The sequence below is a fragment of the Neovison vison genome, chromosome 9, assembly GCF_020171115.1.
Source record: "Neovison vison isolate M4711 chromosome 9, ASM_NN_V1, whole genome shotgun sequence".
Taxonomy (NCBI): Eukaryota; Metazoa; Chordata; class Mammalia; order Carnivora; family Mustelidae; genus Neogale; species Neogale vison.
The window spans coordinates 12,362,272-12,388,863 of record NC_058099.1 but is presented as its reverse complement, the minus strand read 5'-3'; the positions used below and the strand labels follow the sequence as shown (position 1 = coordinate 12,388,863).

Sequence of the window (26,592 nt, the reverse complement as noted above, 5' to 3'; positions counted from 1 at the left end):
TGCTACCCTTACCCCCATGCTTTGTCCCTGGCTCACCAAGAGCTGCCAGGAAAAGGTGGGCCTTCAAAGGCTCTGACAAGGTCTGCAGGGATAGGAAACTGGCCCTCAAACTAGTGAACTGGAATTAGCATGTAGGCAGAGTTAGGAGTAGAGGGCGGCCTGGGCACACTCAGCTGCTCCAGGAGGGATCCTGGGGGTTACTCCTCCCTTCTGGGGCAACAGGTCACCTCTATAGAATGACAGAGTTGAGCTCCATACTGTGCTTGGAAAACAGAAGGCACATTCTTGTCTAAGAAGCACACACACAAACTATTTCTGAAAGATACACATATATCTAAATCAACATTTGATAAGTGGATTGGAAGAAGGGAGGGGGGAAGGGCAGACATGGGGCCAGGGATGGTGGATGAAACAGCTAATAAAATAAAGACAAGGGCCCTGCAGGGGTGAGGACGATGTACACCTGGAGCTGAGGTTTCTGAGCAACTCTCTGCAGGGTGGGGAGGGCCACTCCACTCCCCGCCTCATTGAGAACCAACAGTTCTGCTGCTAAAAGAAAAGTGGCCCAGGAGCGAAAAGATGTTCTCTTTCACTCCCCAGATGGTGTGGTGGCTCTGGAACCCAGTAAGATCCAGTAGGAGACCCACTATGTGTCAAAGCTAGAGACTTGTCTCCTTGTCTCCCTGCCTCCCATCCCATATTCCCCTTTACTTCCCCAGACCAAATTCTCCCGCATCTTCCAAACAGGCTCCCCTGCACTTCCCCTTCCAGGCCCCCCAATAACTTCTCTTTTGCACCTATTCTGTCCCGCACCCCAGCCCCCACAGCATGTCGGAGGGATCCATCTGTTACAGCATTGGCCAGACTGAGAGCTCCTCTAGGGCTGGTGGGCTGGGCCCTTCTCCAAGTCTGCAGAGCCAGCTTGCGGCCCAGCAGAAAGCATGCGTTCAGGAGTGGGGACATGGGGCACAGCAGCCAGCACGACTGCCTACCAAGCTTAGATGAGAGAAGAAACTCACCATTGTGCCTTGGCAGCGCACAGCCGACTAACTGGGAAAGAGTACCAATTGCCCAGGAAGGGGGACTGCACTGTCCAGCGGCCCAGAACCCTCAGGGGCCGGGGGCCAGGGGCCAGGGGCCGGGGGCCAGAGTCCTTAACCGGAGAGCAGGAAAGAAACGGAATCCCATCGTGTTCTGGATTTAAGTGCCCGCACTTCTACTTGCATTAACTTTATTTATTACACAAATAGGACATTTACAAAGCACAACATGAAAGGTATGTAACAAAACAGACATTGGTTTTACAAAAAAAAGTGCTTACAATTTTTTTTCTGTGTGTGTGTTTTCTCCCTCTGTTTTGTATTTAAATAAATAGTCTTGGTGGCCTGTGTGTTCCCAGGCTGCTATAACAGGCTAGTGGAGACATGTCTGAATGGCAACGTGCTACAACCACGTGATCCACGCAAGGAACAGACCCTGGGGGAAGGCTCAAGGCAGAGTGGGTCCTGGCAGGGTTTGGTTGCCCACTTGGCCATGGCCACATGTGTACCACATGGCTGTGCTTGGGGCTTCAATCATCAGGAGCAAAAATCAAAGGAAGCAGGAGAGCTCCCCAGTCACCAGGGATTGGGCCCCAGCACCCTGCACAGGGCCAGTACATGCCACTCACTGGATGAGCTCTGAACCGAGCTGCACTGACCATGCTCTGGTGCTACCCTCTCTTGGCCCTGAGTCCCCCAAAACTGCCTTCAGAAGGGAAAGGAAGCCAGTTCCCTTCTTGGGCTACACCCATGCCTCGCCCTCCTCCAGGTCCCAGAGCAAGAAAGGCATGTAAGTTTTCATTTTAAGCGCCAACTTCAAGCCTTTGGATTCCGAAACCTGATCCAGACTCCGAGAGTGATACAATCCATCAGCTATGTCTACCACGGGTGAAAGTGGGGACAGCAGATGCCTGTGTGCCGTGAACGTGCACTTCCCATCCTAGAGTCTCCTTCCAGAAGCAATGCATCCGGCTAACCGAAGCAGGAGGGAGGACTTGGGCTAGAACAGGCTTACTAGCAGCCTCTGGTGGGAAATGCACCAGGACACCAAGTAATTCTGAAATTACAGGATACGCTTGGGACAAATGGGCGTCCCCTGAAAACATAAATCATGGTCTTGTGCAGCCCAAGCCCTTTTGTTTGGGGTGGAAGAGTTGCAGCAGAATAGGGTGGATGTGAGCACAGCTGTGTCTGGCCTCTGCTCCTGAGGGGGTGGGACTGGCTCTGTGCAGGGCTGGTGGGGAAGCCCCCCACGTGCCTCCCTGGAATCCGGGGCTTGGCACACTCACCTAGGCAGCAGGTACCCTCTCTCTACTCACACCTGGGTCCAGAATGAGCATCTCTACTGCCATTTCCCTGGGCTCTGTTTCTCCAGTTCCCCCTCCATGATGGCCCCTCCAAGGAAGATGTGGCCCAACCAACCCTATCAGGAGTCAGCAAGTGGCCACCAGTGCTACCCTGCATAAGCGTTCGGAAATGCCATCACGCATATCAAACACCATCTCCGCCATGTCTCCTCTATATATGCTGGATAACTAGGTAGGAACAGAGTCTCCCCCTCGCCCAGACACACCCCACTTCTCTTTCCTCTCCTTAAAATAGCCAATGCCTCCCCCCACCAGCCCAGCAAGCCACATCCTTCTCCAGTGGGAGTCGTAGCCGCACCCCCCGCCCCAGCCCCTGCCTATCCCCCGCCTCTTGGTCTGGGCAGGCCTCCATCTCTGCCCTGTTGGGCCTCTCAGTGTTGGTCAGTGTCTCTTCTCCCTCTGAATTAACTTGACATAACCAGACAGATGGAAATGATAAAATTAGAACATAGCTTTCCTTTGGGGACATCCCACAAACACTGTAGAGTTTTCCAGACAAAAGCAACAGAGTGGATAACATTGGGGGTTGTCGGCTATTCAGAATTCAGAGATGGTTGCAAGGAAGTAGTAAAGAAAGGCCAATACGGGAAGAAAGAAAACCTGTAAATTAGAAGGCTGTTGGCGTTGCACGATTTGATTTGGCCTTTTGCTATTGAAATCAGCTGAAGTTGAAGATGACTCCTGTCTAGATGGAAAAACAGGCCAGTTGTTTTCACCCTGATTCCAGATTTCAGGGAGCTCTACCTTCCCAGAGGAGGACCCCGCAAGTGCTCTTGGCAGGTTCTGGATGTCAGCAGGAGGAGGGAAGGCCAGGCCCCAGGGCTGGGCTGGTGGCGGTCAGGAAGGTGGGGGAGGGTGGGTACGGAGCGGGTAGATCCCTGGCAGTGGCTCGGACACCGGCTTTCAGCGGCTGCGGGGCGGCGGTGGGGTGCCCGCGGACAGAGGCACCAGGGCCCGCGGCGTCAGTACTGAAAAAGGATGACCTGCAAAAGGAGGGCGCGGGAGGCGGCTGAGTCCGGGCCCTGCCCCACCGGGTGCCGCCACCCCCCCCCACCCCACCACAGAAGTCCTCAAACGCATAGAGAATGCAGGTTGCTCAGGGCCCAGATCTGGGTTCAAATCCTAGCTCCAACACTTATTTGCTGTGAGACCCTGGGCCACTCACTGCACCTCTCTGAGCCTGTTTCCTCATCTGGAGAGCACGGGTGACAAAAGCTCTCTCTCGGAAGGGGGAGGCTTCAGTGAGATCAGAGAGCAGCAAGACGTGTCTGTGGGGCACTGGGTCCGGTGCCCAAGGGCCTCACTTATGTTATGGGACGAAAGCCTCAGCCCTGTGAGGGTGCCCCACGATTATGCCCATTTCACAGGGAGGGCGCTGAGGCCCAGAGAGGTGAAAATCAGTACGGCCGGGATCCCACAACGAGGAAGAGGCAGACCCAGGCCTGGCCCAAGACCAAGCTCTCTGTGTTGTAACACATCGCCTCTGCCTCTGCGAGCCCCGGGGACAGTCGTGGCAGAGGCTCACCACGCCCCGGGCAACGGGCCGAGCACCTCACTGGATCTTCATGAAGGTGAAAGGCAGTCAGGTGCCTGACACACGCGGGTGATCAGGAGGCGCCTGCCCCTTTCCCTCGCCCTCTTCCACCTCAAGCACCGGCCTGCCCTCTCATGGTCCCTGCACCCCCACTCTGGTGCACAGCCAGCTCCCTGCAGGGCAGGTCAAGAATTATGGGCTGGCGGGTCGGCGGGAGGTGCCTCGTCAGAGTAACATTGTCAGGGTGATCTGGGGACATCAGCGGGCATGGCCATTTGGCTGTTCCATTTTCGGATCGGGAACGTCCCTTGCCCAGAATGTTTACTATGAAGAGGAGCCGCAGGAAGTGATGGTGACGATGTCTGTAGCAGAATCACGATAACCCGCCTCTACGGAGCCTGTTCTGCGGCCCACGGGCTGTGCTCAACGCTTCCCACGCGTCGCTGCGTTGACTCTCAGCAACAGCCTTCGGTGGTGGCGGCAACTGTTATTATCCCCATGCTGTGGGCGTGGGAATGGAGGCTCAGAGAAGTGAACTGTGTTCCCCGGCCTCGCCGTGAGGAGGAGGCCGAGCTGGGATTCGGAGTCCACCTGACTCCAGAGCTCACACGCTACGGTCTCCCCCAGCCCGGGCAGTGCTCTTCTCTGACCACTGGGAGGCCTGGCTTTGGTCCCTTACTGAGAGAAGCTTTCTGAGGAGAGGTAAGACCCCACCCTCTCAGGTAAGCCCCTACCCTCTGAGGGCCTCAGTCTCTCCATCTGATCCAGGATAAGATGGCCCTGATTTCTAAGGGCTTTCCAGGCTCTGGAACTGTGGAATCAGGGGACATGACCAAGGAGAAAGGCAGTTCTGGAAACTCTCAGGCACGTGTTGCCAAATGACGATGAGGCAGAGTCAGGGGTTGCTCCCTGCCCATGCTCAGAGCGCTGTCCTCCGGGCCACACGAGGGCTGGTGCTGAGTGGGTTCTGAGCCTGCCGTGGGGGGTATGGCTCGGCCACACAAGCCTGGAGGGGTTTGGGAGAAAGTCCATACACTCTTGGACTGATCACACACCGCCCACCGGGTCTCGTGGGTTTGGCCTGAGGTGGACAGAAAGGGTCCCCAGGAGCTGGCAGGAAGGACTGACAGTGAGAAGGTAGGAGGTCATGAAGGAGGGAGAGACTTTTTTTTTTTTTTTGGCAAAGCTGCTGGATGTGAAGTTGGGGAGAAAACTCTGGCTAGGCAGCCAAACCAGGGTCCAGAAACCTTCTCCAGCAAAAGCTTTCAGACCCGAGCCTGGCTCATCCTTCGGACTGAACCGGACATAACCACAAGCTTAGCTGAGTAACCAGGAGACAAGGCTTGGCTCCAAGTGCTGAGCCCAGCCCAAAATATTTCCGAGGCTCCCCCCTGTGCTGCAGATAGAGCCTAAGCCCCTCGCTCCATGGTCCAGGCTCTTCGTGGTGTGACCCCTGCCACCTCATTGGGCCTCGGTCATGTTAATCACCCCGTGGTCCCTCAGACCCAGGCTCCTCTCTGCCTCTGGACCTTTGCACATGCTCTTCTCTTGACATGGAACACCCTTCTTGCCATTCCCTGCTTCTCCCTGAGAGCTCAGGGCCCCTGCTTCTGGGTCTTCCAAGGCCATGTTCATCCCTCACTTCAACTGCTCTGTCACCCTGCTCACCTCCTGCTGTGAGCCACATGCTCCTTGAGGACAGGGACAGTGCCAGCGTGCCTCTTCTGGCCCTGTGCCAAGTGTGACAGGACAAGTGCCCCCTCAGAGGAGAGTGGCAGCTCCAAGGCGAGCAGTCCTGGGATGGAAGCCAGCTCTATCCACACTCACAGTGTGGCACTGGTGAGCTGCCGCTCTGAGCCTCAGTCTCCTTATCTTTACCTTGAGGACTGCCATCCCCATACCCAGAAACATCAATCAAAGTACGGAAAGCACGTGCTGCGAGTGGAGGCTTTGCTGGAGCAACATCAGCTCTTGCTGGGAGTGGGGCAATCTTGGGGGGTGTTCCTGGGACGTGCTCCCCCACTCCCCCAGATCTGTGGGCTTTTGTACTGCACGCTGTTTACTTCTCAATCCACCTGCAACACCAGGTTTTCCGCACCATATCCCCGCCCCATGGTGCCAAGCACACAGCCGGGCACCCAGCAGGGGCTCATTCAGGATTAGCAGAGGTGTCCTGCGGGAGTGGCTCCCCACTCCAGGCCTCCCCAGCAGACTTTCTAGAGGGGAGGCTGGGGAATCTACTTCTGTACAAGCTTCCCAGGTGAGACTGGGCTCTGCTGGCCTGGAAGGTCCCTAGAGGCCCTTCCAGCTGGAAAGACCTGGCCCAGTCTTCCTGGCCCACCACATCTGCTGACTCCTGGGGCTCCCTGCCTCTCTGAGGCCTGCTACAGCAATGTCTCCAGAAGAGGCCTCCATTCAATAAAACTAGAAAAATAAAATAAAATAACACAAAATAAAATAAAATAAAACAGGGGCCCCAGGCTGGCTCAGTGGGTAAAGCATGAGACCCTTGATCTCGGGGTTGTGAGTTTGAGCCCTGTGATGGGTACAGAGACGACTTAAAAAATAAAATCATTAAAAGCAAATAAATAAAATAAGTAAAATAAAATTCAAAAAGAAGCCTCCAGGGCCTCCCCGCTGCCCCAGGACAAAGTAGACTCCTCCGCCTTGCAGCCCTGAGCCCCCCCTCCTTGCACTGCTCCTCTCAAGCCTGTGCCCCAGCAACGTTGAGCTGCTCAGGGCTCCCCAAGAGCCAGGGCGGCTCGGCTCTCCCTGATGAGCTCTGGCTCAGCCTTCAGGCCTGTGCACCGCCGTTGCCCTCCTCCAGAGACTCCTCCTTGTGCTTCTCCTGAGCTGTGCCCCGACTCTCCAGCTCCCTGGGCTACCCCATCAGTTTCCTCACACTGTATGCTTCTGCCATGTCTCCTCCTCCAGCCTGCGGCCCCCACAGAGTGGGAACCCTGCTCTCCTCACCTCTGTGTTCCTGGCCACTGACTCGGGCTGCCGAGCACAGTCAGTACACAGCAAATGTCAGTGGAGTGGCTGAGGGGAGTACACCGGTTCCCATCCAGGCTCTGGGACCTGCAGCAAGCTGTGCCTCAATTTCTCCACTCCTAAAACGAGGGGCTGTCCTAGGACAGAGGCCTGCTAGGCTCACTAAGAGGCGTCTCGGCACGGAGAGGGAAGTGGGGTCCTACGCACACTGTGGTTTCATCTACTTTTATCTGTTTTATGGGTTCTGGAAAAAAAAATTTTTTTTTAAGGTTCCGGTGCTTAGAAACAAAACTTTCAGGCCACTGGCCTGGGGGATGTCGAAGCAGCCTTCTGGATGTTCAGACCTGATGCTTGAGATAACCAGAGATCCTGCTTCCACAAAGGAGGCCCTGCCAGCTGACCAAAGTCCCCTGCTGCCCTGTTATCCCAGGGGTCTCCCCCTGATAGGGGCGCTCACTCAACAGACAGGGATAAAAGTGAGGAAGGAGAAAGAACAGGTGACAGTGTGGGATGCAGGGTGGTGTGTCATAGGAGCCTTTCCTGGAACCACAAAATGTGAGCAAAGTAACTAAATTCACAAATCTGGAAAAAAAAAAAAAAAAAAAAGAGGCCAAGTATTGGTAGGAGGCCTAGAAGGAGGCCTGTGGAGGGCTGGGCCCATAGAACACGTGGCTCAAGTGCCTGCTTTGGGGGCCAGGTGGGGGCTGGAGGATTCTGGGCAGAAAGGGTCTGCCACAGAGCGGCGTGGTGCCTGCCAGAAACCCATTCCTGGCCGGACAACTCTCCCCCACCACACCCAGCCTGGCTCCATTTACCTTCTCACCCCGGTTGGAGAGCGGCCCATCCATGTCGGCTTTGAGGTGGACGGGGGGTGCGGTGTAAGGCAGCCGGCAGTGCACCTGCCCGCACTGTACCTGACCTGTGGACGAGAGGACGCCTTGGAGCCCATCCCGCAGCCTCCACGCACAAGCCCGTGCACCCCATGCTCAGCAAGCTGGAGCCCTGGGACCGGTTTCACTTTGACCGTGTACTGGCTGTGCGTGGTCTTGGGCAAAACTTCAACAGAGTTGGTTGTAAGGCTTGGTGTAAAAAGCTTTACAGTCTATTAAGGGCTATGTGATAACTGTCCAGCTCACTGACAAACACTCCTAAACTAATATGTAATTCAACACTGACATACCAAGCTCTACCCCATTACCAGTCTCCCCTCTTAATGCCCTCTCCCTTCTTATCTGCCAGGTATCACTCAGGCTTTACCCTATACCTCCTAGAGGACCCTCCACTTGTATGTCACCTTAATGATGCTGTCCCTGGCCTATTTATAACTGCAGCCCAACACCAACATCACTCACCCCTACCCTCCCTGGCCTCCTTCCCAGCTTTATTTTTCCTCCTTCACACTTGACATCATCTGACTTGTGGTACATTTTTACTGTTGACTTTTCATTGTCTGTCCTTGTCAACTAGAATACAAGCTGTAATGAGGGCCAGAATTTTTGTCTGTTTTCCAGACTCTAGATCTTTATGGATTCCCAGCACCTGGAATGAGGCCTGACACCTAGAAGGTACTCACTGAATATCAGTTGTGTGAATCTCTGTACCTTATTCCAACATCTAAAATGGCAGCATCCCAGGGCAGAGCCCTGTACAGTACAGAGACTTATAATTAATACGTAACTTAGGACAAGTCACTGTGCCTCTCTGAGCTACAGTTCCCTCATCAGTAGAATAAAGCAATTATATAAGATTGGGGATTCTTTTTTTTTTTTAAGATTTTATTTATTTATTTGGCAGACAGAGATTACAAGTTGGCAGAGAGGCAGGCAGAGAGAGAGAGAGGGAAGCAGGCTTCCTGCTGAGCAGAGAACCTGATGCAGGGCCGATCCCAGGACCCTGGGATCACAACCCAAGCTGAAGGCAGAGGCTTTAACCCACTGAGCCACCCAGGCACCCCAAGATTGGGGATTCTTATCCTGGGGCATTCTAGAAGTCCATGAACAGCCTGGGATTACACTGAAAACTGTGTGTGTATGTGCATCTTTCTGGGGTCTGGTTCCAAAGCTTTTTATCAGCTTCCAAGCTCCAAGGCCCCAGGGAACTCAGAATTGTGTGACTTTTGTTAACTTCCAAGCAAACTGCTGAGGTGTCCCTCAGTCCTGCAGCAAGAGGCGGCAGGTCCAAACAACCTTGACACTTCCAGCCCTATGCTAGGTTTCACCTCAAAGTAAAAAGGAGACGGCACCCTCAGCCCCCTCTCTGAGCATCCAAGACATATCTAGCCTTCATTGACAAAGTCTGTGAGGGGAGTCCCGGGGCCTGACTCTGGATGCCATGGCCCCACTCCCAAGGAGATAACCAAGACCCATTGCCAGCTTCATAGCAAGTGCTAGCGGGCAGCCCAGACTCCAGGTATCTAGAGAGTCCCTAGTCCTTGGTGCCTTTAACAGATGATCTAGATAGTTCTGTGGACTCTGTGCAACCTGATCATAAATCATTGTTTAGAAAAGAAAGGAAGAAAAGTCCCTCCTCCGGAGCAGACGGTTCAGAAATGACCCAGTGCAAAGAGACACGGTTTCCAACTGGCTGCCTGGTGCCCTAGGCAGGATTCCGCACCCCCAGCTGTGCCAGCCAGGACCGCCATCACCACCACTAGGAGAGCAGCTAGGATGTCCCCCCCATGGACTGAATGCTGGAGACTTGCGTCAGCAATCTTATCTGATGCTCTGAGAGAAGCCTTCTTATCATCCTCATTTTTACAGATGAGGAAATTGGTTTTCAGGGAAGCTAAGAAGCTTGCCTGATGTCCCACAGCTAGTGAGTGGCACGGCTGGGATCAGAAGCCCAACAGTCTCACCCTAAAGCCCACAATCAACCATTAAGGAATACTGGCTCCCATTACCGAGGACCCTGGGTTTCCTCATCTGTGCAATGAGACAGTGATAGCTAATGCTTACACACATGCTTAGTATAGTGTCTGGCCCATGGCAGGGGCTCAGTGAACAGCAGGGCTCTCTCTCTGACGCTCCCCGTTCTCTTTCCCTTTTACTTGGAGCTGGAGAAGGGAGGATTTATGTTTGTGGGTATGTTGTGGCCACTTCTATTTTTCTGGTCACACCCAGCTTTGAGGAAACAAACAAGTTCAAAGGGAATGAAGATCCGTAATAAGCACCTGCTTGTTAGCAGACATAGAGAACATCCATTCCCCCAGAAATTCACAAGGCCGCCTCCCTCTCTCCTCCAGGTTCCTGCTCAAAGTCACTCCACCAGACCCGTTCCATCATCCCCATGGCATCTCTAGTCCCCACTGGCATGCCATCCCCTCCCTCCTTTATTAGCTGATTGTCTCTCCACCCATTTCCCACTCTGGAATGTGAACCCCAAGAGCACACAGATTTGGGTCTGTTTTGTTCTCCGTTGTATTCCAGTGCTTAGGACAGAAGACCCTCAGAGAGTAGTTACTGAACACATGAGTGATTCTCACAACCCTGTGAAATACGCTTATTAATGTCCCAGTTTGCAGCTGAGGATACTGAGATTCAAGGAGGGTAGGTCATTTGCCCTCAGCATCCTAGCTCTGGATACTCCTGCCACACTGGCTGCCTTCTGCAACCCCAAAAGCACCCATGCCACAGTGCTTTCTGGGCTATGGCCTGCCTGCATTCAGCTCCCCTGCTGCTGGGCACTCCTACTTCCCCTCTCCTTGTGTCTCACTAATTCCTATCCATCCTTCCAGTCTCGGCTTGCTGAGAGGAGGCATCTCCACAAGCTTGCGCCCAGCTCCTTTCCTACAGCAATCATCAGGATTAAAACCATGCTCTCATCTGTCTGGTTATCGTGTGCCACGTTGTCTCTCCCACCAAAACGCAGGTTCCACCAAAACGCAAAGGCTTTCCCCACCCTGTTCTCTCCCTAGTCCCTGGGCGCTGGCACACACAATGGGTACCTGGAAAGTATTTTTTGAGTGGCCAAATGACTTTTCTCTACAAAGAGTCCCGTCTCCCTAAGGCAAAGACCGAGACCTTAACCCCTCTCTCCAACCCCAGGTCCAAGGGACTACAGACCCGACGTCTTCACCCACCAGGTTCCGAAAGTCCTCTCCACGCCTCCGCCTCCCGCGCGCTGCTGCGCGTGCCCCGCCCCCCCACCCCCCGCAGACCCAGCAGCCTAGGAGATGCGGTCACTTACTCTCAATGTAGCCGTGCAGGGTGACCATGCGCGCCCGCTCCGGGCTGCTGAACGGGGAGTAGTGGATGTCCTCGGACAGGGCGGAAGGGAGGCGGGACGGAGGCGCCCCGGAGGGCGGCACGGGATGCTGTGGTGTGTGCTTTTTATGACGCGCCCGGCAGTTTTGAAACCACACCTGGAACGACAGCCTCAGCAGCCTCAGCCTTGCGGAAAAGGGCCGGACGCGCCGCTGGACCCCACACGGGACTGCTGCGTCGCCTCCTGCGTAAGGGCGGCCACGTGCGCCCGGGCCTGTGGCTGGCTAGCCCGGCACACGCTGGAGGACCCGCCCCCGGCCTCTAGGCCTCGCCCCCGCCCCCAAGGCCCCGCCCTCCCTCGGCCCCACCTGGATGACCCTCCGGCTGAGGCCCGTCATGTCCGCCAGCTTCTGCAGCGTCTGTGCGTCGGGATTGTTGTCCTGCGCGAACTGCGCCTGCATAACCTGCGGGGAGCAAAAGGGGCAGTGAGGCAGGAACGCGCGGAGGTCTCCCAGACCCCGGCCCAATCAGAGAGGACCGGCCCGCAGGCCACGCCCCAGAAAGCTACGGCCCCTCCCCACCACCAGCGGGTCCGGGCAGAAGGGGCGGAGCCAGAGCCCTTCTCGGTCCCGCCTACCTCTAGGGCCCGCCCCCACCTTCGGCCCCTCGCGACCCGCCCGGGTACCTGCAACTGCTCGGCGGTGAAGGATGTCCGCGCGCGCTTGGCCGGTTTGGGCTGACTGTCCTGTTCCGAGGGCACTGCCCCCTCCAGCGTGAGGCCGTTCCCTGGGGGTGACAGAAGTGGCTGACCACGCGTCCCCATCTCTTCTAGTGGCATCCTGGAAAGGACGGGGGTGGGGGCAGCTGGTCCCTGGAAGGGTCAGGAGTGGAGTTGGCTGGGAGCGGGGTTCCCAGAGTCCTAGTCCCTGAGCTCTGTCTTTAGAAAAGGGGCTGTCATTTCTGAGCGTTCTCTAAATACCAGACACTGCTCTTTAGGTGTGTCCTTTATGTCTGGCTCACGGCCCCATTTTACAGCAGAGGAAAGAAACCGAGGCTCAAAGAGAAGAAAGTCCTGACCCAGGACCTTTCTCAGCTAGTAGCTTACAGCTGACAGACCCTAGTGGCCCAGACTGGACTCCCTCTTAGCTGAACTGGGGAAACCAAAGGCTGGTGGAGGTAAGATGCGAGCAGGTTACAGAACTGTGATTCTACTTTTGTAAAATATATGGAAGCAAAAAGGTTGAAAGAATACACACCAAGGTGCTGGCATTTATGCATCTAATGGAGACACTACTTTCAATATTCCTGTAACTTCTGAGGTTTTTACAGCAATCATATGTCACTTGATTTCTCTAACATTTAATTTTATTAACTGGCACTTACGTTAGCTATTGTCTTTCCAGTTCTATGACTTTCACAATCACACTAAATACATTCTCATCTTATTTTTAATACCTCATTTTTCTAGGTAATACAGACTTCTTATCAAAAACTCAGAAAATTCAGATAAGCACAAAGAAGAAAATAAAAATCACCAGTAATTCCACCACTGTTCACAATTAGTTGTAATTTTTTTTTAAATTATGAAAACACTATGTTGAGGGGGAAACCAAAGCAACATGCCACCATATATACAGAGAAAAAAAAATCTGGGAAGATAGATAATAAAATATGAGAGGTGGTGATGTTCAGAGTGATCTTTATCTTCTTCTTTTTGCTTAACCGTCTTTTCTAAGTGTTCTATGATGGAAGGATGTGTGTTTAAGCTTAAAAGTAAAAACAGCAGGGGGGCCTGGCTGGCTCAGTTGGTGGAGCATGTGACTCTTAATCTCTGGGGTCTTGAGTTCAAACCCCACCTTAGGCATGGAACCTACTTAAAATTTAAAATATAATAAATAAATAAGGAGTAAAACAGGTTCGAAACTGAGGACTGGTCAGTAAAGGAGATCTAAGGCCCCAAACCTTCAAGCTACCCTACATGGTAAGTGTCTGGAATGGCATAGAGGTGAGAGCAAGAGTTGTAACTAGCAAGGGTGTGGCTAGGGGTAGTCCTGATTGGTCCAGATAGGAAGGAGGTCACTGATGGACCATGGTATAGGGGGAGCCCTGACTTGGCCGCTATGGCAGGTAACTTCATACGACCCCAGCTTCACTTGCTTCCCACACAGGCCACTTTTAGTCCTGATCCCGGCAGGAGAAAGTGATGGCCTTGGTGTGGCCATGGTCTGGAACACCCTAGAAATTCCTGACAAGTTCCCAGGCTAGAAACTGAGGCAGGGTGGTCCATACACCTCCCGAGAGGCCCTCAGGTTGGGATAGACACTTTGCGGTATTAATGTCCCCTAGGAGAGCAGGCAGGAGAAGGATTGGTGTGCCATTTTCTCAATGGGAAAATGACACGTATAGGGACAGCCACATCCCAGCAGCCTCCCTTGTTTAATGAGGTCTAATTAAGTGTCCCTGGAGCTTGGGAATGGGGTGATATGCTATGGTGGTTAAAAGCCTGGGCTTTGGAGTCAGGCCAGCCTGCTAGTATGTAACTTTTGGCAAATCCATACTGCAGATAACCTCTGCCTGTTTCCTCATCTGTAAAATGGGGACACATCAGCTACTTCTTAGGGTTTTTGTAAGGATTATACAAAATAATCCACATTACGGAGAATTAGCAGCTTCCAAAGACCCAGACAGGAAAATGATGGAAAGGGTCCCTGACTCTGCCCTCAGCCCAACCCCTATTCCCACCCCTTTCTAACCACCAACCCCCCTGTGTCTCAGCCCTCATCGTCCCTGGAAGATGTGGACCCTGTCTGCTGGCCTGTGTGTGTTAGAGAGACACAGTGTTGGAGCCAGAAGAGATTTAGGGATGTTTCTCATTGACAGGGTATCTTGCACAGATGGGGAGACTGACGCCCAGAGAAGAAAGCTTCAAACATTTTCCAGAAGCAAAACAGAGCTCACATCTCCAAACTCAAAGTCTTTTTCTTTACAGTCCAGGATGAAACCCCCACCCCCAAACCTCTGGCTTGGAACTGCTGGCACAGCAGTTGGGAGAACAGAGTGGAATCATCTCTCCAGGACTAGCCCATGGTCAGCTCCAGGCAACAGGAGGGGACGAGTCCTCAGGCCAACCAGAGCTGGCCAAAGGTGGAGTAGGCTACCCCATTATGAGAATCATCTCTAGGGCTCCCTTGAGTGTCTCCTAGCCATCTTTGATAAGGGGTCTGTCTTATCATTAGCTCCATTTTACAGATGAGAAAACAGTTGCAGAGGCAGACTGTGACTTCCTACACCCAAGCAAACAGTGGAGCCAAAAGCGTGGGCAGCCTCCAGGTGGTGAACCAGGCGCCTGCTCCTAGAGGAGTGTGGTCAGTTCCTGTGGTGCTGGGGTGGGGTGGGAGAGGGCTGGGCACAGAGGTGTGGCAGGGTGCTGGGTGGGGCGGGTTGGGTACCGTTCTCGGCGGCCCTCTTGAGGTTCTCGATCATGGTGTCGTAGTGGATGCGGCACAGCACCTTCTCCTCGACCAGGCCAAACTCCTCGCCCGTGGACAGCTGGCGCTTGCACGAAAAGCAAGCAAAGCAGGCCAGATGGTAGGCATTGCCGCGTGCCCGCCGCACCCAGTCGCTGGCATAGATCTGTCGACCGCACCGTGCACACTTGGTCCCAAATCGGCTGCGGGACACCGGGACAGGAAAGGGGGGGGTGGCGAGGCTCAGACAGGCTCCCCCTTCCCCCTCCAAATCCCACTGGCCCACCAGCACCCTGCCTCCTGGCCTTTGCTCCCCCAAATTTCCCTTTGCCTGGATCTGCCCTGTATTTCACACCCCTGCAGACAGCAGTGCACCTTCACAGTGAAGGTGAGCTGGTGGGTGGTTTTTACTTTCTTCTTGGTGCTTTTCTGAGTTTCCCAAGTTTTCTACAATGACCCCTTACATTTGTATGCAACTAATCTGTTCATTAAAATATATCGTGTTAGGAAAAATATGATAACATAGTAACATGCAAGGTTTTGAGCACTTACCACGTGCCCAGCAAGATTCTAAGTGTTTTATGTTGATTATCGCAGTTAATCTTCATTTTGCAGATGAGGAAAATGGGGAGCAGAGGGTTAGAGTAACTTGCACGTCACACAGCTTGCAAGGGTAGAAACCCAAGATGAATAAACTGTACCCCAGTGGTAGAGATACTCAGTTTCTTGGAAGCATAGACAGATATACACTTGCTGGCTTTGTGCCCTTGAGTGAAGTGTTTAACCCTGAGTTCTCACTTTTCCTGCCCTGAGCTGAGCTAGGTGACACTGCAGAAGCTACTGCTAATACTCTGCAGGCTATTAAGTACCAGCCAGTCCCAAATCAAACAAACAAACAAACAAAAGGCCCAGATCAAATGTCTCCTCCCCCTTAAGCCTTTCATGTTGGGCTTTTTCCCCCCTTCCCCCCTCCCACCCACCCCCTGCCTTGTAGAGTGGCTGTTTGGGTAGGCCTGCCACCACTAGCGGCCTGGGAGCCCCTCCAGGAAGCAGCAGAGTCTGGTTTACCCTGTCCTAGAAGTCAGCGCAAGACCTGACCCCTGAACCCCAGGGAAGGTTTGTTCGTGAAGTAGATGACTCATCCCGTGATCCTGTCCCAACCCTCAAGTTTCCTCTGGTGGGCACTCTATTTCAGGGAATGAAGCCACCATTCACCCAGCCCCTCAAGCTCAGAAACCTAAACCATGCACCCCTCCCTCTCCTCAACCCCACATCTAACCCATCACCTGGCTTTGCTGGTTCTTTTTCCTACATATCTGGGATCCAGGTGCAGTGCCACAGCTGCTCTCCTAGGCCAGAATCTGCCCTGCTCTGCCTGTTGCCAGCTCTACCAGGGGCCAAGAACCATTCCTCCATACAGTGGCCACAGCGAAGTTGCCAGCATGCGCAGTGAATCCTGTTCTGCCCAGCTTAAAATCCTTTGGTTGACTCCACTCTACCCTCAGGATCTGGTTCAAGATCCTTGGCGTTCACAAAGCCCAGCAGACCACAGCCTCTTAGACTCCTCTCTCTCACTTTCCCCACCCCACACCCAAGCAGGAGTCCCAGGCAGCCCTGATGGAAGGTCAGTGCCAGGTCTCTATGGTCTCCTCTGAAGCGCCTTCCCCAGCCCAGGCCTTTGCACAGACAGTGCTCTTCGTACACCTTCTCCCTGAAGAGTCCCCCAGTTCCAGCACCAGACTAGCAGCATTGGTCAGGCGGGTTTGTAAATGTCGGATTCTTCTGCTTTCCCTCCCAACCCCTGTATTCCTGGGAGAGGACCAAGATCTGCCTTTGTGTCCCCAGGGCCAGCACACTTCCACCCAGAGAAGCACTCAGAATTGCCTGTGAATGTGCCCAGAAACCAGCCGAGCAAATGCGCTCTGGTTACAGCCTCGCCTGCCTTGGCAAAGCCAAGCAACTGTCAATTGAATAAACGGTCTTGGGTTAAACTGAGTGCGGGATCGAGGAAGCCTCGGCCCGCCCCGACTCCAGACGTAACTCCAACGCAACTGTCTCTGACCCGGAGCGTAAGGGGACCCTGTGGCTGGCGGCGCGGTTTACTCATTCGGGCTGTGCTGCGCGCCTCTGCTGGGTGAACCGCCCCCTAAACTGAGGCGGTTCCGGACCTCGGAAACTCGGCTTCCCCGGGGGACCGCCTAGCACAGCCCGCGGTTTCTTTCCCAATCCCTCAGTAAAGGGGAGAGGAAACCGCTTCGCCCACCCCTGCCTACTCTCACCGAGGGGCGGACCCGGAGTTCCGCGGCCCGACTGCCAGTACGCGGATTAAGAGCACGTACTGGCCTTGGGAGACAGGGGCCAGCCGAGGGCAGAGCAGGTAGAGCGATCCAGGGTTCCGGGGCGCAACGCAAGCCGCGTGAGGTGGAGACTCTGGCACCCATTTTGCACACGTGGAATCGGAGGTTCAGAGCGGACAAGTGACTTGCCCAAGACCACAAAGAGCGTGGGGCTCGGGGTTGAGGTCCGTTCTGAAGTGCAAAAAAGGAACCTCGAACCTGCGGAAGCAGTTGGGCGAGAGGTGATTAGGGCTGGATCCCAGGTGTATTAACTGGAAACGGGCCTGGTTTGACCCCGTCGCACGTCCCGACTCCCAGCCACGGGTCCCAGAAAGTCCCGTGCGTAGGGCCTGAGGCCCAGCGGATTCGGGGAGGCGGGGAGTGCCTTCCCTGGGAGAGGGGAGCGCCCGGGAGGGGAAGGTCCCGGCCTTTCAGAGGCCACGTGAGAGCGACTGCGTCTCCAACCTGTGGTCTCCCTGGGCCACGACCCGTGAGCTGCGCCAGAGCACACGACCCCGGATCCTCGCCCGCGGCTGTGCGAGATTCCTTGTCCTTTGCCAGAGATGAGTCCAAGACACCCCGCGCACCCCGATCTTTCTGCTCCACACGGCCGATCCGCCGGCGCCTTCTGCGCCTACGCTGTACATCTTACATTCCGTGCTCCCCAGCGGACCCCGCGAGTGAGCTCTCACCAACTTTCCCACCCTCCACGCGTCACCCCAAATGATAAAAGCTGTCCCAGCACTAGTATCTCCCCGCGCTCGCCGTGGTTCGTCCCAGTCAACGAAATCGCCTTCGCGATGGGTCCTTGGATGGGAGTGAGGGGGTCATTATACAGTTTTGGATGAGTTTGAGGGCCGCTCCTGAAACGTATCCTCCACCCAGGGCAGGGGTCAGTGGCACAAACAAGGGGGCACGAGGAGGCTTACGGATCGAGGTTCTCTGACAAACCGATAGACTCCTTCCCAGGCGGGCTGCGAGGCCCGAGCCGCCGGATTCCGGAAGCAGCGAAATCGGCGGCGAGACAACGAAACTTCAAGAATGGGGTGTTCGGGAGCTGCGAAGGGAGCGCCAAAGGGATTAGGGGGCGCGGCTACCGCCCCTCCGCCCCCAGCCTTGTGCGCGCCCCTCCCTGGATCCCGGCGCGCGCCGTGGGGTAAAGGCGCAAAGGACAGACACGCTTTGGGCGTGGAGAGGAGTCCGGCAGACGCTGCGCATACTGGCAGCTGCTGAAAGGAGTGCGGTGCCATAGTACATCTCCTTACCCTCTCTTCCCTGAGTAGGGAACAGAGACAGCTAGGTACTCCTGCGGAGCTGTGCGCCCTTGACCAGATCAAGCTCACTCTCCCGGCCCACTTCCAATGGATACCGAGTTGGTGCTCAGCCATTATTTGTTGGATGAATGAGCCTCAAAGAAAGAGCCTTTCCGAGTTTCACTACGACTCCTTTCCGCCTTATGAAGATACCCGAAGCTAAACCGAAGCTCCGAATGGGAAGGCCAATGTTAGTTAGGAAGCCTGAGAGTCTGGTGCGGAAACTCAAACCAGAATTCAGGTATTTTGAGTTCAGAACACTCACTGATGGCCTTAGAGAGATTCTAAGAGGACAGCAAGATGGAGTGGAGGAGGAGCCTTTTCTATTCCCTCTGTTCCTTCCTTCCTAGGCAAACTCTTAGGAGAAGAAGCCAGGAAAAGCAGAACCAGCAATTATGAGGTTAAAATGCCCTGCGCCTCGGAGGTCCCGGCCCCGAGGCCCCTCCCCAGAACTCCTCTCTCCGCTCCCCCAACATCTGTCCCCCAACAGCTGGCAGCCGCTGGGCCGCTCTCTGCCACGGTGGGGGGCCGCTTCCCAGCTCTGAGCCTCCCTGGGGACCCTCGCTCTGGGGGAGGGGGTGGGGTTCTCCCACTGGAGCCGGCGGTTGGAGCTTGGGCTCCGGCTGGAAGGCCGGAGAAGGCTGAGGGCTTGCCCTGAGTCACAAGGGCCAAGCAGGGGACAGGAACTTCAGCCGGCAGGCCCGGTGGCCCAACCCAGGACACTTTCTGAACCCCACCCGGATCAACGCCAGGAGCAGCAGTTAACCCTTTATTCCCCACTCCAACAGGCAGGAGGCAAGAGGGCCAGGGACCATGGTGACCTGATCATGGCAAAGTTGATCTAGTCACAGCCTCTGAGGAGGTCACTCCTGCCCCCGTGCTCCCAGATCCTACCCGGGAAGAGTCCCACACCAGAGCATACAGCTGGTGATCCTTGTGTGAAGCCAAGGAAACTGGGCAGGGAATCTCAGAGCCGGAAGAGGGGGTTTTGCCATTCCATGACCTCTCCTTGTAGCGAGCTTCTGCTAACATAATCTCACCTATAAAAGAACAGTCCTGAGTGTTTAGACACAGGGATGGCCTTGGGGATCACCCAGGTTCTGCCACTTACTAGCTGCGCAACCTCCCCTCTGAGGACCTCAGTTTCCCCTCCTATAATGTGGGGATTAGGACAATGCGGTAATCACAGGGTGGACCTGAGGATTCAATGAGATGGAGCCTGCCAGAGTTAACATGGTTCCTGGCTTGAGAAAAGCTCTAAAGATCCTGGGGAGCAGTAGCCTCACCCCTGCCCAGCCCCTCTTACACTCTCTCACCGAGTGACCCTGGGCTCCACATTCCTCTCCCCCAGGGCCTCAGTCTCCCCAATCACACAATGGGCATGATGCTTGGTGGGGGCTGAAGAAGGAGGCACTGCAGATCAGTTCATGCCCCTGTTTTGGGGGGCAGCAGTGGCAGGTCAGCGGGTGGGAGGAAGCTGTCTGGGGCTGTGCTTGCTGAGGGCAGTGAAGATCTGAATGGCCCAGAAAGGAACACTGTCCCCACCCCACTCTCAGGACTTTTCTTCACTTCTTGGAAGAAAATAGGAAGAAAAATTGTCTTAACAACAACAACAAAAAGAAGAAGAAGAAGAAGAGATTAAAAGCAATATCAGATTTTCCCTGGCAGTCTGCTAGGACTCGGGGAGTGAGTTACCAGGTTACCAGGGTTCCAGGAATCTGGCTGAACCCACCAGGGCTGGTGAGGTCCCTCCTTGGAAGGAGAGTTGGAGAAACCAAAGCAGAGAGGCTGAGCAGTCTTGCCCAAGGTATCCCCTCCATGTTCTGCAGCTCCCTCCCTGGTGAGTTTGGAGGGCCTTCCTAACTTCTAATTCCTGTGCCACCAACACGAGGCTCTGCCAAGGGAGACTGTGGATCTACAGGATGGTGTCAAAGAGGGGCAAGAAGAGGGATGGAACAGAGGAGAAACCCTTCCCTGAAGGATAAGACCTGAGCCCAGAGGACCATGGAAGCCCTCTGGTGCCCCATCCATGAGGTCTCAGCCACTTCCTTCCTCTCCCTGCCTTACTGGGAGATCTTGGCCTCCCCTAGGGCAGAATGCTCCAGTCCATATCCCACCAGATCCTTGACCTTGGGCTTCGGGAAACAGAGGGCTAGAAAAACGCAGTGCATGGCCTCTCCCTAGCCCCAGCTCCTGAGGGTGAACTCTGCCTCCCACGTCACCATTCATGCTTTCTCCAAGAAAAGCTCCTTTGTGGCAGCCACCCAGAGCCTGGGCTGCTGTGAGAGCAGACAGCTGTCCCCGCCTGGCGCTCCGTGGCTTTTTCTTTCCCTTCTTGTGGGTTTTATTATTATTTTTATTACAGGTGGGGTTGCCAGGGATGGGTTATGCCTGCAGGGAGACCTGGTTGGCATAGACATGATCAGGAGAGCCCACAATTCTTCCCTCATTCCAGCCAATGGAAGCTTTTATCCCATTTTCTTAACCAAAAATCTGTTTTAGTTTTGCTTTCAGGGATTTTGTCCCTGGAAAAGGATTAGCGCTCAGAACCTGCTGCCTAGAAATGACCTGCCCCCATCTCTCCAGGCAAATCCTGCTCCTCAAACTGCCAGAGGAAATGCCATCAGAGGATTGTGCCCAGCATCCACTCTACCAGGGGTGACAATGGTGACAATGGAGACATCCGTAGCACCTGCAATTTAGGGAGACTCTAATGAGCCTTCCTCCCTCCACTGGCCTCCTTGGCAGCTCAGACAGACAACCCTGGAACACTGAGGGCAGAGAGACATAGTTACTCGGCCAAGGTCACACAGTGATTCAGCATTGGCCTGGTAGAGCCCAATTACTGCTTGTCCCCACAACAGCCACACACACACCCCATCCTCAACCCCACTGCAGTAGGAAGGGGGACTCCAGAGCCAGTGAAGCTCCGAACAGTGGAATCAGGATCTAAATTTTGACTAATCCTTGAAGGTCTAGCAAAGCACAGCAGCCAAGGAGGCTTGGTCCAGTCTGGGCATGAGTTGAGGCTGGAGAAGCAGGGAGGAGGCTACCAGGTCTGCTAGTCACCCAGAAGGCCAGGAGAGGGATGGAGCCCTGCCTTACTCTGCAGGAGGAGGCCGAGATATCGTCCTGCTGGGTTCCTCAGCCTGGAGCCCCTGTCCCTGGCTAGCTGATGAGCCCAATGAGCCCTAAAACAGCAGCTGGCCTGAATTTTGGTTTGTCTTGTTTGTTTGCTTTGTTTTGCTTTTAACCAAATGAAGGCAGGCATAGAGCAGGGAGGTGGCAAGACCAGGACTCCAACCTCCATTTCCTACCCTGGCCAGCCAATAGTCAGATGGGACAGTGGAGAAAGACATACCCACTAGGCAACAATAACTTCCTGGGATGCACACATGTGGCAGTCCACATCCACAAATCCATGTTCACATCACACCCTTGGCTCCTCAATGCCAGGGTGAAGGCCTTCGGCAGGAATGTTCCCTCAGAGGGAAAGTGGAGGAGGAATGACAGGGTTTCAGAATTCTCGCCCTGTCACCTCTGGGTCCCTGTCCAGACCTAATCTTTTCTCCACTACCTTGCCCACAGGCACACATACACACATACACACATATACACACACCAAGTCCCAACACTCACATGGAGACACACGCTCTTGACGCTCACACATAAACTCAAAGACAAATACTCATCATAAAGGAGTACGCACACTGCCCTCATACCCCGGATCTTGTTCAGGGACACATTCCTCCAGTGCCACTGCTCAGATGCAGACAACACAGACACAGAGACACCCCTTGCATGCTGAGTCCCAGGTCTGGGAGGGAGACACGCCCTCCCCTCCATGCACATCCCAGGTGTACAACCTTTCACATCCATACACAGAAGAAGAATCCACTTCTGAAACCATGCTTCCTGTGGTTTCCCCAGAGTACTACAGCCCCAAACACTGTAGACCTCACCCTAGTCTCAAGATCCTCTCTTTCCCATGGCCAGGAGACTCAAAGCCAGAGCTGAGGAAGCAGGCATTACCTACCACCAATTTCCTTGACTCTCAGGGGCCTTCTGAGCCAGGGGTCTTTCTAGTAAGACTGAAGCCATGACCTCTGCAGAGGCAAGGATGGGAAGGATGTCTGTGGTCGTTCTAGGGGAGTAGCTTTCTCCACTTCCGGACAAAGCCCTTGGGAACAAGCATCCCTCCCAAGAACCAGTCCCACTCGGTTCTCCCGGACTCTGTAGGCCCGGTGGCCAGGCCTCACGTCAGGTTCACGCTTCCCGCCAGGGTCAGGCCAGTGGCTGCTGTGCCCCTGACCTCGCAATGACCTCGACCCCGTGACCAGGTCAGGCCTGAGCGCTCGGGTTAGGAGCCAGGCGCACGCCTGCGGCGAAGACTCGGCGGCGCGCGGGGAGGGTGAGCCTGGTGCAGGGCCGCGGCTCTGCGGTGCGCAGAGCCCAGCCCACGGTAATCCTACTCGGGGCGCCGGTTGCTGGGCCCGACTCTTCCCCCTTCCTGTCCAGGCGGCGGCTCAGAGTCGGAGCCTGGAACCGGCAGCGGCTGAAGCCCGGGACCAAAACGACCGCGGAACGGAGACTGAAACAGGCGCCCCCGAACCTGGGCAGGATCCCCGACTCGGCGATGCGACACGCGAGCGACGCTGGGGTCTTAGTTGAGGCGGAGCCGGAAAGGTTGGGGCTTAGGACGAAGCGTTTGGATAACGGACAGGATCTGAGAGCTGCGAGGCTAGTGCTTGGGGCCAGACCAGACCCAGACCCACGGAGGAGTCCAGGGCAGAGCAGGAGACTGGAGCCCAGCTCTGGGACGGCGGGGAGAGACGCCTGCGCGGCTGGAGTCCGAGTGGGGTTGGAACCCAGAGCTGGAGCGCCCTGGAGGTGCAGGCGGATCGCGGCTGGGATCGGAGCGGGTCGGGGCCAGAGGCCAGGACGTCAGCGCTCGACCGTCGGAACTGGAGCCAGACACTCTGTAAGCCCCGAGACGGGGCCAGAGACGCGACCAAAACCCAGTGGGCCGCAGGAACCGGAGGCGGGTGGCGGGCCGGACCTGTCCCGGCACCGGCGCGCGGCCTGGAGCTCCTCGTTCCGGGCGCGGAGAGCCGGCTGATTGAGCCCGCGCGGCGCGCAGGGAGTGCTCTCGGGGTCCGGGCTTCGGCGGCTCCGGAGACCGCGCGCCGACAGGGTGTTCTCCGCGCGCGCCGGGTGGGGGGCCTGCCTGCAGCGACACTGCTGGCCCAGCGGCCGCAGCCTACCTGAAGTAGTCCATCTTGCAGAAGATCTCCTTGTTCTTGATGTAGCAGCTGTTCTGCTGCCTCAGCGACGTGCGACACACGGAGCACTCGAGGCACCGCACGTGCCAGATGAGGTTGTTGACCTGGGGAGGGGGCGGAGGTGGGGGACGGCTCAGAGCGGGCCTCTTTTCACGCCCGGCCCCATTTGCAGATACTGTAGCTGGAGGTCTGAAGGTGTGTATGACTTCCCCACTTTTCTTCTGTGACGAGGAAGCTTAGGAAGGTAGAATTACACTCTTCCCATTTTTCAGACGGAAACCTGGGGGTGCCGAGAGACTCTAAGATTTGCCCAAGGACGCGCGGTCGTAAGAACTTAGTGGACCTGCGCCGGCGTTGCGGTCCTCAGGGATGCAACCCACACCCCACCAACAGACATCCAACACCCCGCCCCCGTCTCACCTTGAGCAGATACCGGTCCAGGATCTCAAGGCCGCAGCTGGAGCAGATGTTCTTGCCGGCGGACGGCACGGAGGAAGCGGCAGAAGGCGGTGAGCAGACAGACGGCGTGCTAGGTGTACAGGGGGAGGCCCGGCCTTCGTCCTTGTCCAGAGAGCCTGCCAGGGCCTCGGCGTCCGACTGAGCCTGCAGTCGGGGAGAGAGGGAGAACCGCGCGCTGAGCTGAGCGCCCAGCCGGGTGCCCAGCGTTGCGGCTGCCTCGGAGACAAATCTGGGGCCCCAGCGCATCAACTGACAACGAAATTCTCCCCAGACGCCGTTCCATGGACTACAGGATAGGAATGGAAGGGCCTATTGGAGAGGAAGGGACAGCCCCAACTTTTAGCCCTCGTGTCCTGGGTGCTGGAGATGGTTAAAGTCTACCTTTCCGACCGGAAAACAGAGGCTCGGAGAGGGGCGGCGCCTTCCCGCAGTCCCCCGGCGCATGGGCAGCGGTTCGGGGCCAGAAAGCGGGTCAAGGTCCCCAGGGCCCGCCAGCCCGCGTACCGGGGAGCGAAGGCAGGACCGAACGAACTCACCATGGCGGGCGGCGCGGTCCCTTCAAGGCAGCGGGTGGTCGCTTTGCAGCCGGACCCTGGCTGGGCCATCACCTGGGGGAGGGGGAGGGAACTCAGGCGGCGGCGGCTGCAGAACTGGCTCCGCGCAGCCTGAGCCCAGCGCCTCCCTGCGCCTGTTATATAAACCGGCGCGGAACAATGAGTCTTAACTTTGTAGTGGGCATTTAAAGCCCTTCCCCACAAAAGCGGTGTCTCTCTAATGAAGCAATTTGAATTTGGATTGGATTTTTTCCCTCTCTCTCCCCCTCTCCCTGCACTTAACCCGTGGCTCTTGAAGTAATCGCTTAGTTCCCTTGCAATCCAAGCCTCTGAGGGGGAAAAAAAACACGCGCACACACACAAACTACCTGCAATTAGAAATTGTCGTGAATGCCCAAGATAAGAGGTAGCCAGAGTGTCAATTCCAACTGTCAATCAGTGAGATCCATCAGGCCGCCCAAAGAATTGCAAATTTGATTTTTTAATGGTAGTAATTAAAAATCGAATTTTTTCTCCCTCCACCCCCCCTTCCTCGCTCCCTTCTCCTCCTCTCGACACAAAATGCAAAAAGGAGAAAAGAGAGAAAGAAAGAAAGAAAGAAAGAAAAGAAAAAGGAGATGGGTGTGGGGGGGGGCGTTTGAGGAAAATAAAACCCCGAGCGCTGGGAGCATCAGCCCGCCAGCCCCGCGCGCGCTGCGAAATTGATGCGGCGATACTGACACGAATTCAGGCGCCTTTCGAGGGCCAGTCCGAGGGAAACCCCGAGCAAAATGGGGGCGAGGTCCTGGGGGGAAATGGGACCAAAAAGAGAAAACACAGGCGTCCAAGAAGAGGAAAAAAGCACCCTCCAGCCCCTCGGCGCGCCCGGGACCGGCCCCGCGTCGGGATTCTCAGCGTTGCGCCAGCACAACCCCCGGCGCATCGGCGCTATCAGCGCCTATTCAGACGGACAATACCCGCCTCGCCTCCTCTTGATTCGCCTGTGTCTTTGCTAAATCGCTTTTTGAGAAATTCCTCCAACATTTGCATAATGTGTTCCCGCTTTCCGCGACCCCCCCCCTCCGCGCTCGCGCGCGCTCACACACTCACATACACACACTCACAGGCGCACCCCAGAAGCCCTCCTCCCCGCGGCCGCCCACCGCCCGGCCGGGCCCTGCGGGGTCCCGGCCCCTGCCCGACGGTGGCCCGGTCCGCTCACCCACTCGCTCGCTCCCTCACCTGGTCGGTGGCGGGGCCGCCCTCGGCCGGCAGCCGGCAGCCCTCGGGCAGCGCCGGGGCGGCGTTCTCATGCTTCCAGTACATGGGCCGGGGAGCGGCGGGCTCGGCGGGCACGCAGCGCGGAGAGCCGCGCGGAGAGGGGCCACGGCCGCAGCGGGAGCAGAGGCTGAAGCAGGAGCTGGAGGAGAGCGGAGGCGCCGGCCCCGCCGCTCCAGGCCCGGCCCCAGCCCCCGCCCCCGGCCCGCGCGCAGCCCCGGCCTCCCTGGCTGCTGCCGCCGCTGCCTCGGAAGAAGGTCCCGACAAACTTGGAGAGGCCCCCGCCCCCTCCTTCTCCTCCTCCTCCCCCTCCTGGTAGTCCTCCTCCTCCTCTCCCTCCTCCTTGTCCTCCTCCCCCTCCAGCTGTGGCGGCGGCCGCCCTGCCGCTGGAGCCCCGCTCGGTTCAAGATGAGTCATGCGTGACCAATCCCCTCCCCGCCAAGGCAGAGCGAGACACACACAGCGAGGCAGCGACCCAGAGACACACACAGCCATATAGACACACACAATCTCAGAGCTGCTGACACAGACTCAGACAGCTGACATACAAAGGCATCAGCAATCCCCCAACTTCCACTCAGCTCTCACTACCGCCCCTCCCTCCGGGGGTACCCACGGCCCTTAGGCACAGCCCCACTCGCAGGTACAAGAGGGACCCATGGTCCCACTTCCGGCCGAGATGGAGTCCATAGAAAGTCGCACATTATACTATGTTGATGTAGTTCCACTTCTGGTACATCTGTGTACCTACTGATGCCAACAATTACCTTTTCCCATCGTTTACTTT

General features: G+C 56.0%; 1 protein-coding gene across 2 annotated transcripts; it reads right to left on the bottom strand.

Moving 5' to 3' along the window:
• Positions 1-1,217: 1,217 nt before the first annotated feature.
• On the bottom strand, positions 1,218-25,855 carry LHX6 (LIM homeobox 6). Of its 2 annotated transcripts, XM_044264976.1 has the most exons (10): positions 25,770-25,855; positions 24,531-24,602; positions 23,956-24,138; positions 23,518-23,639; positions 14,587-14,807; positions 11,823-11,923; positions 11,506-11,601; positions 11,121-11,295; positions 7,751-7,854; positions 1,218-3,390 (listed from the first exon to the last, which is right to left on the bottom strand). In XM_044264976.1, the coding sequence occupies exons 1-10, from the start codon at positions 25,851-25,853 to the stop codon at positions 3,370-3,372; spliced, it is 1,179 nt and encodes a 392-aa protein (XP_044120911.1). In that variant the 5' UTR covers positions 25,854-25,855; the 3' UTR covers positions 1,218-3,369. The 2 variants fall into 2 exon arrangements, with proteins under 2 accessions (XP_044120911.1, XP_044120910.1); XM_044264975.1 differs by lacking the exon at positions 1,218-3,390 and having other exon boundaries at positions 6,995-7,854.
• Positions 25,856-26,592: the final 737 nt, after the last annotated feature.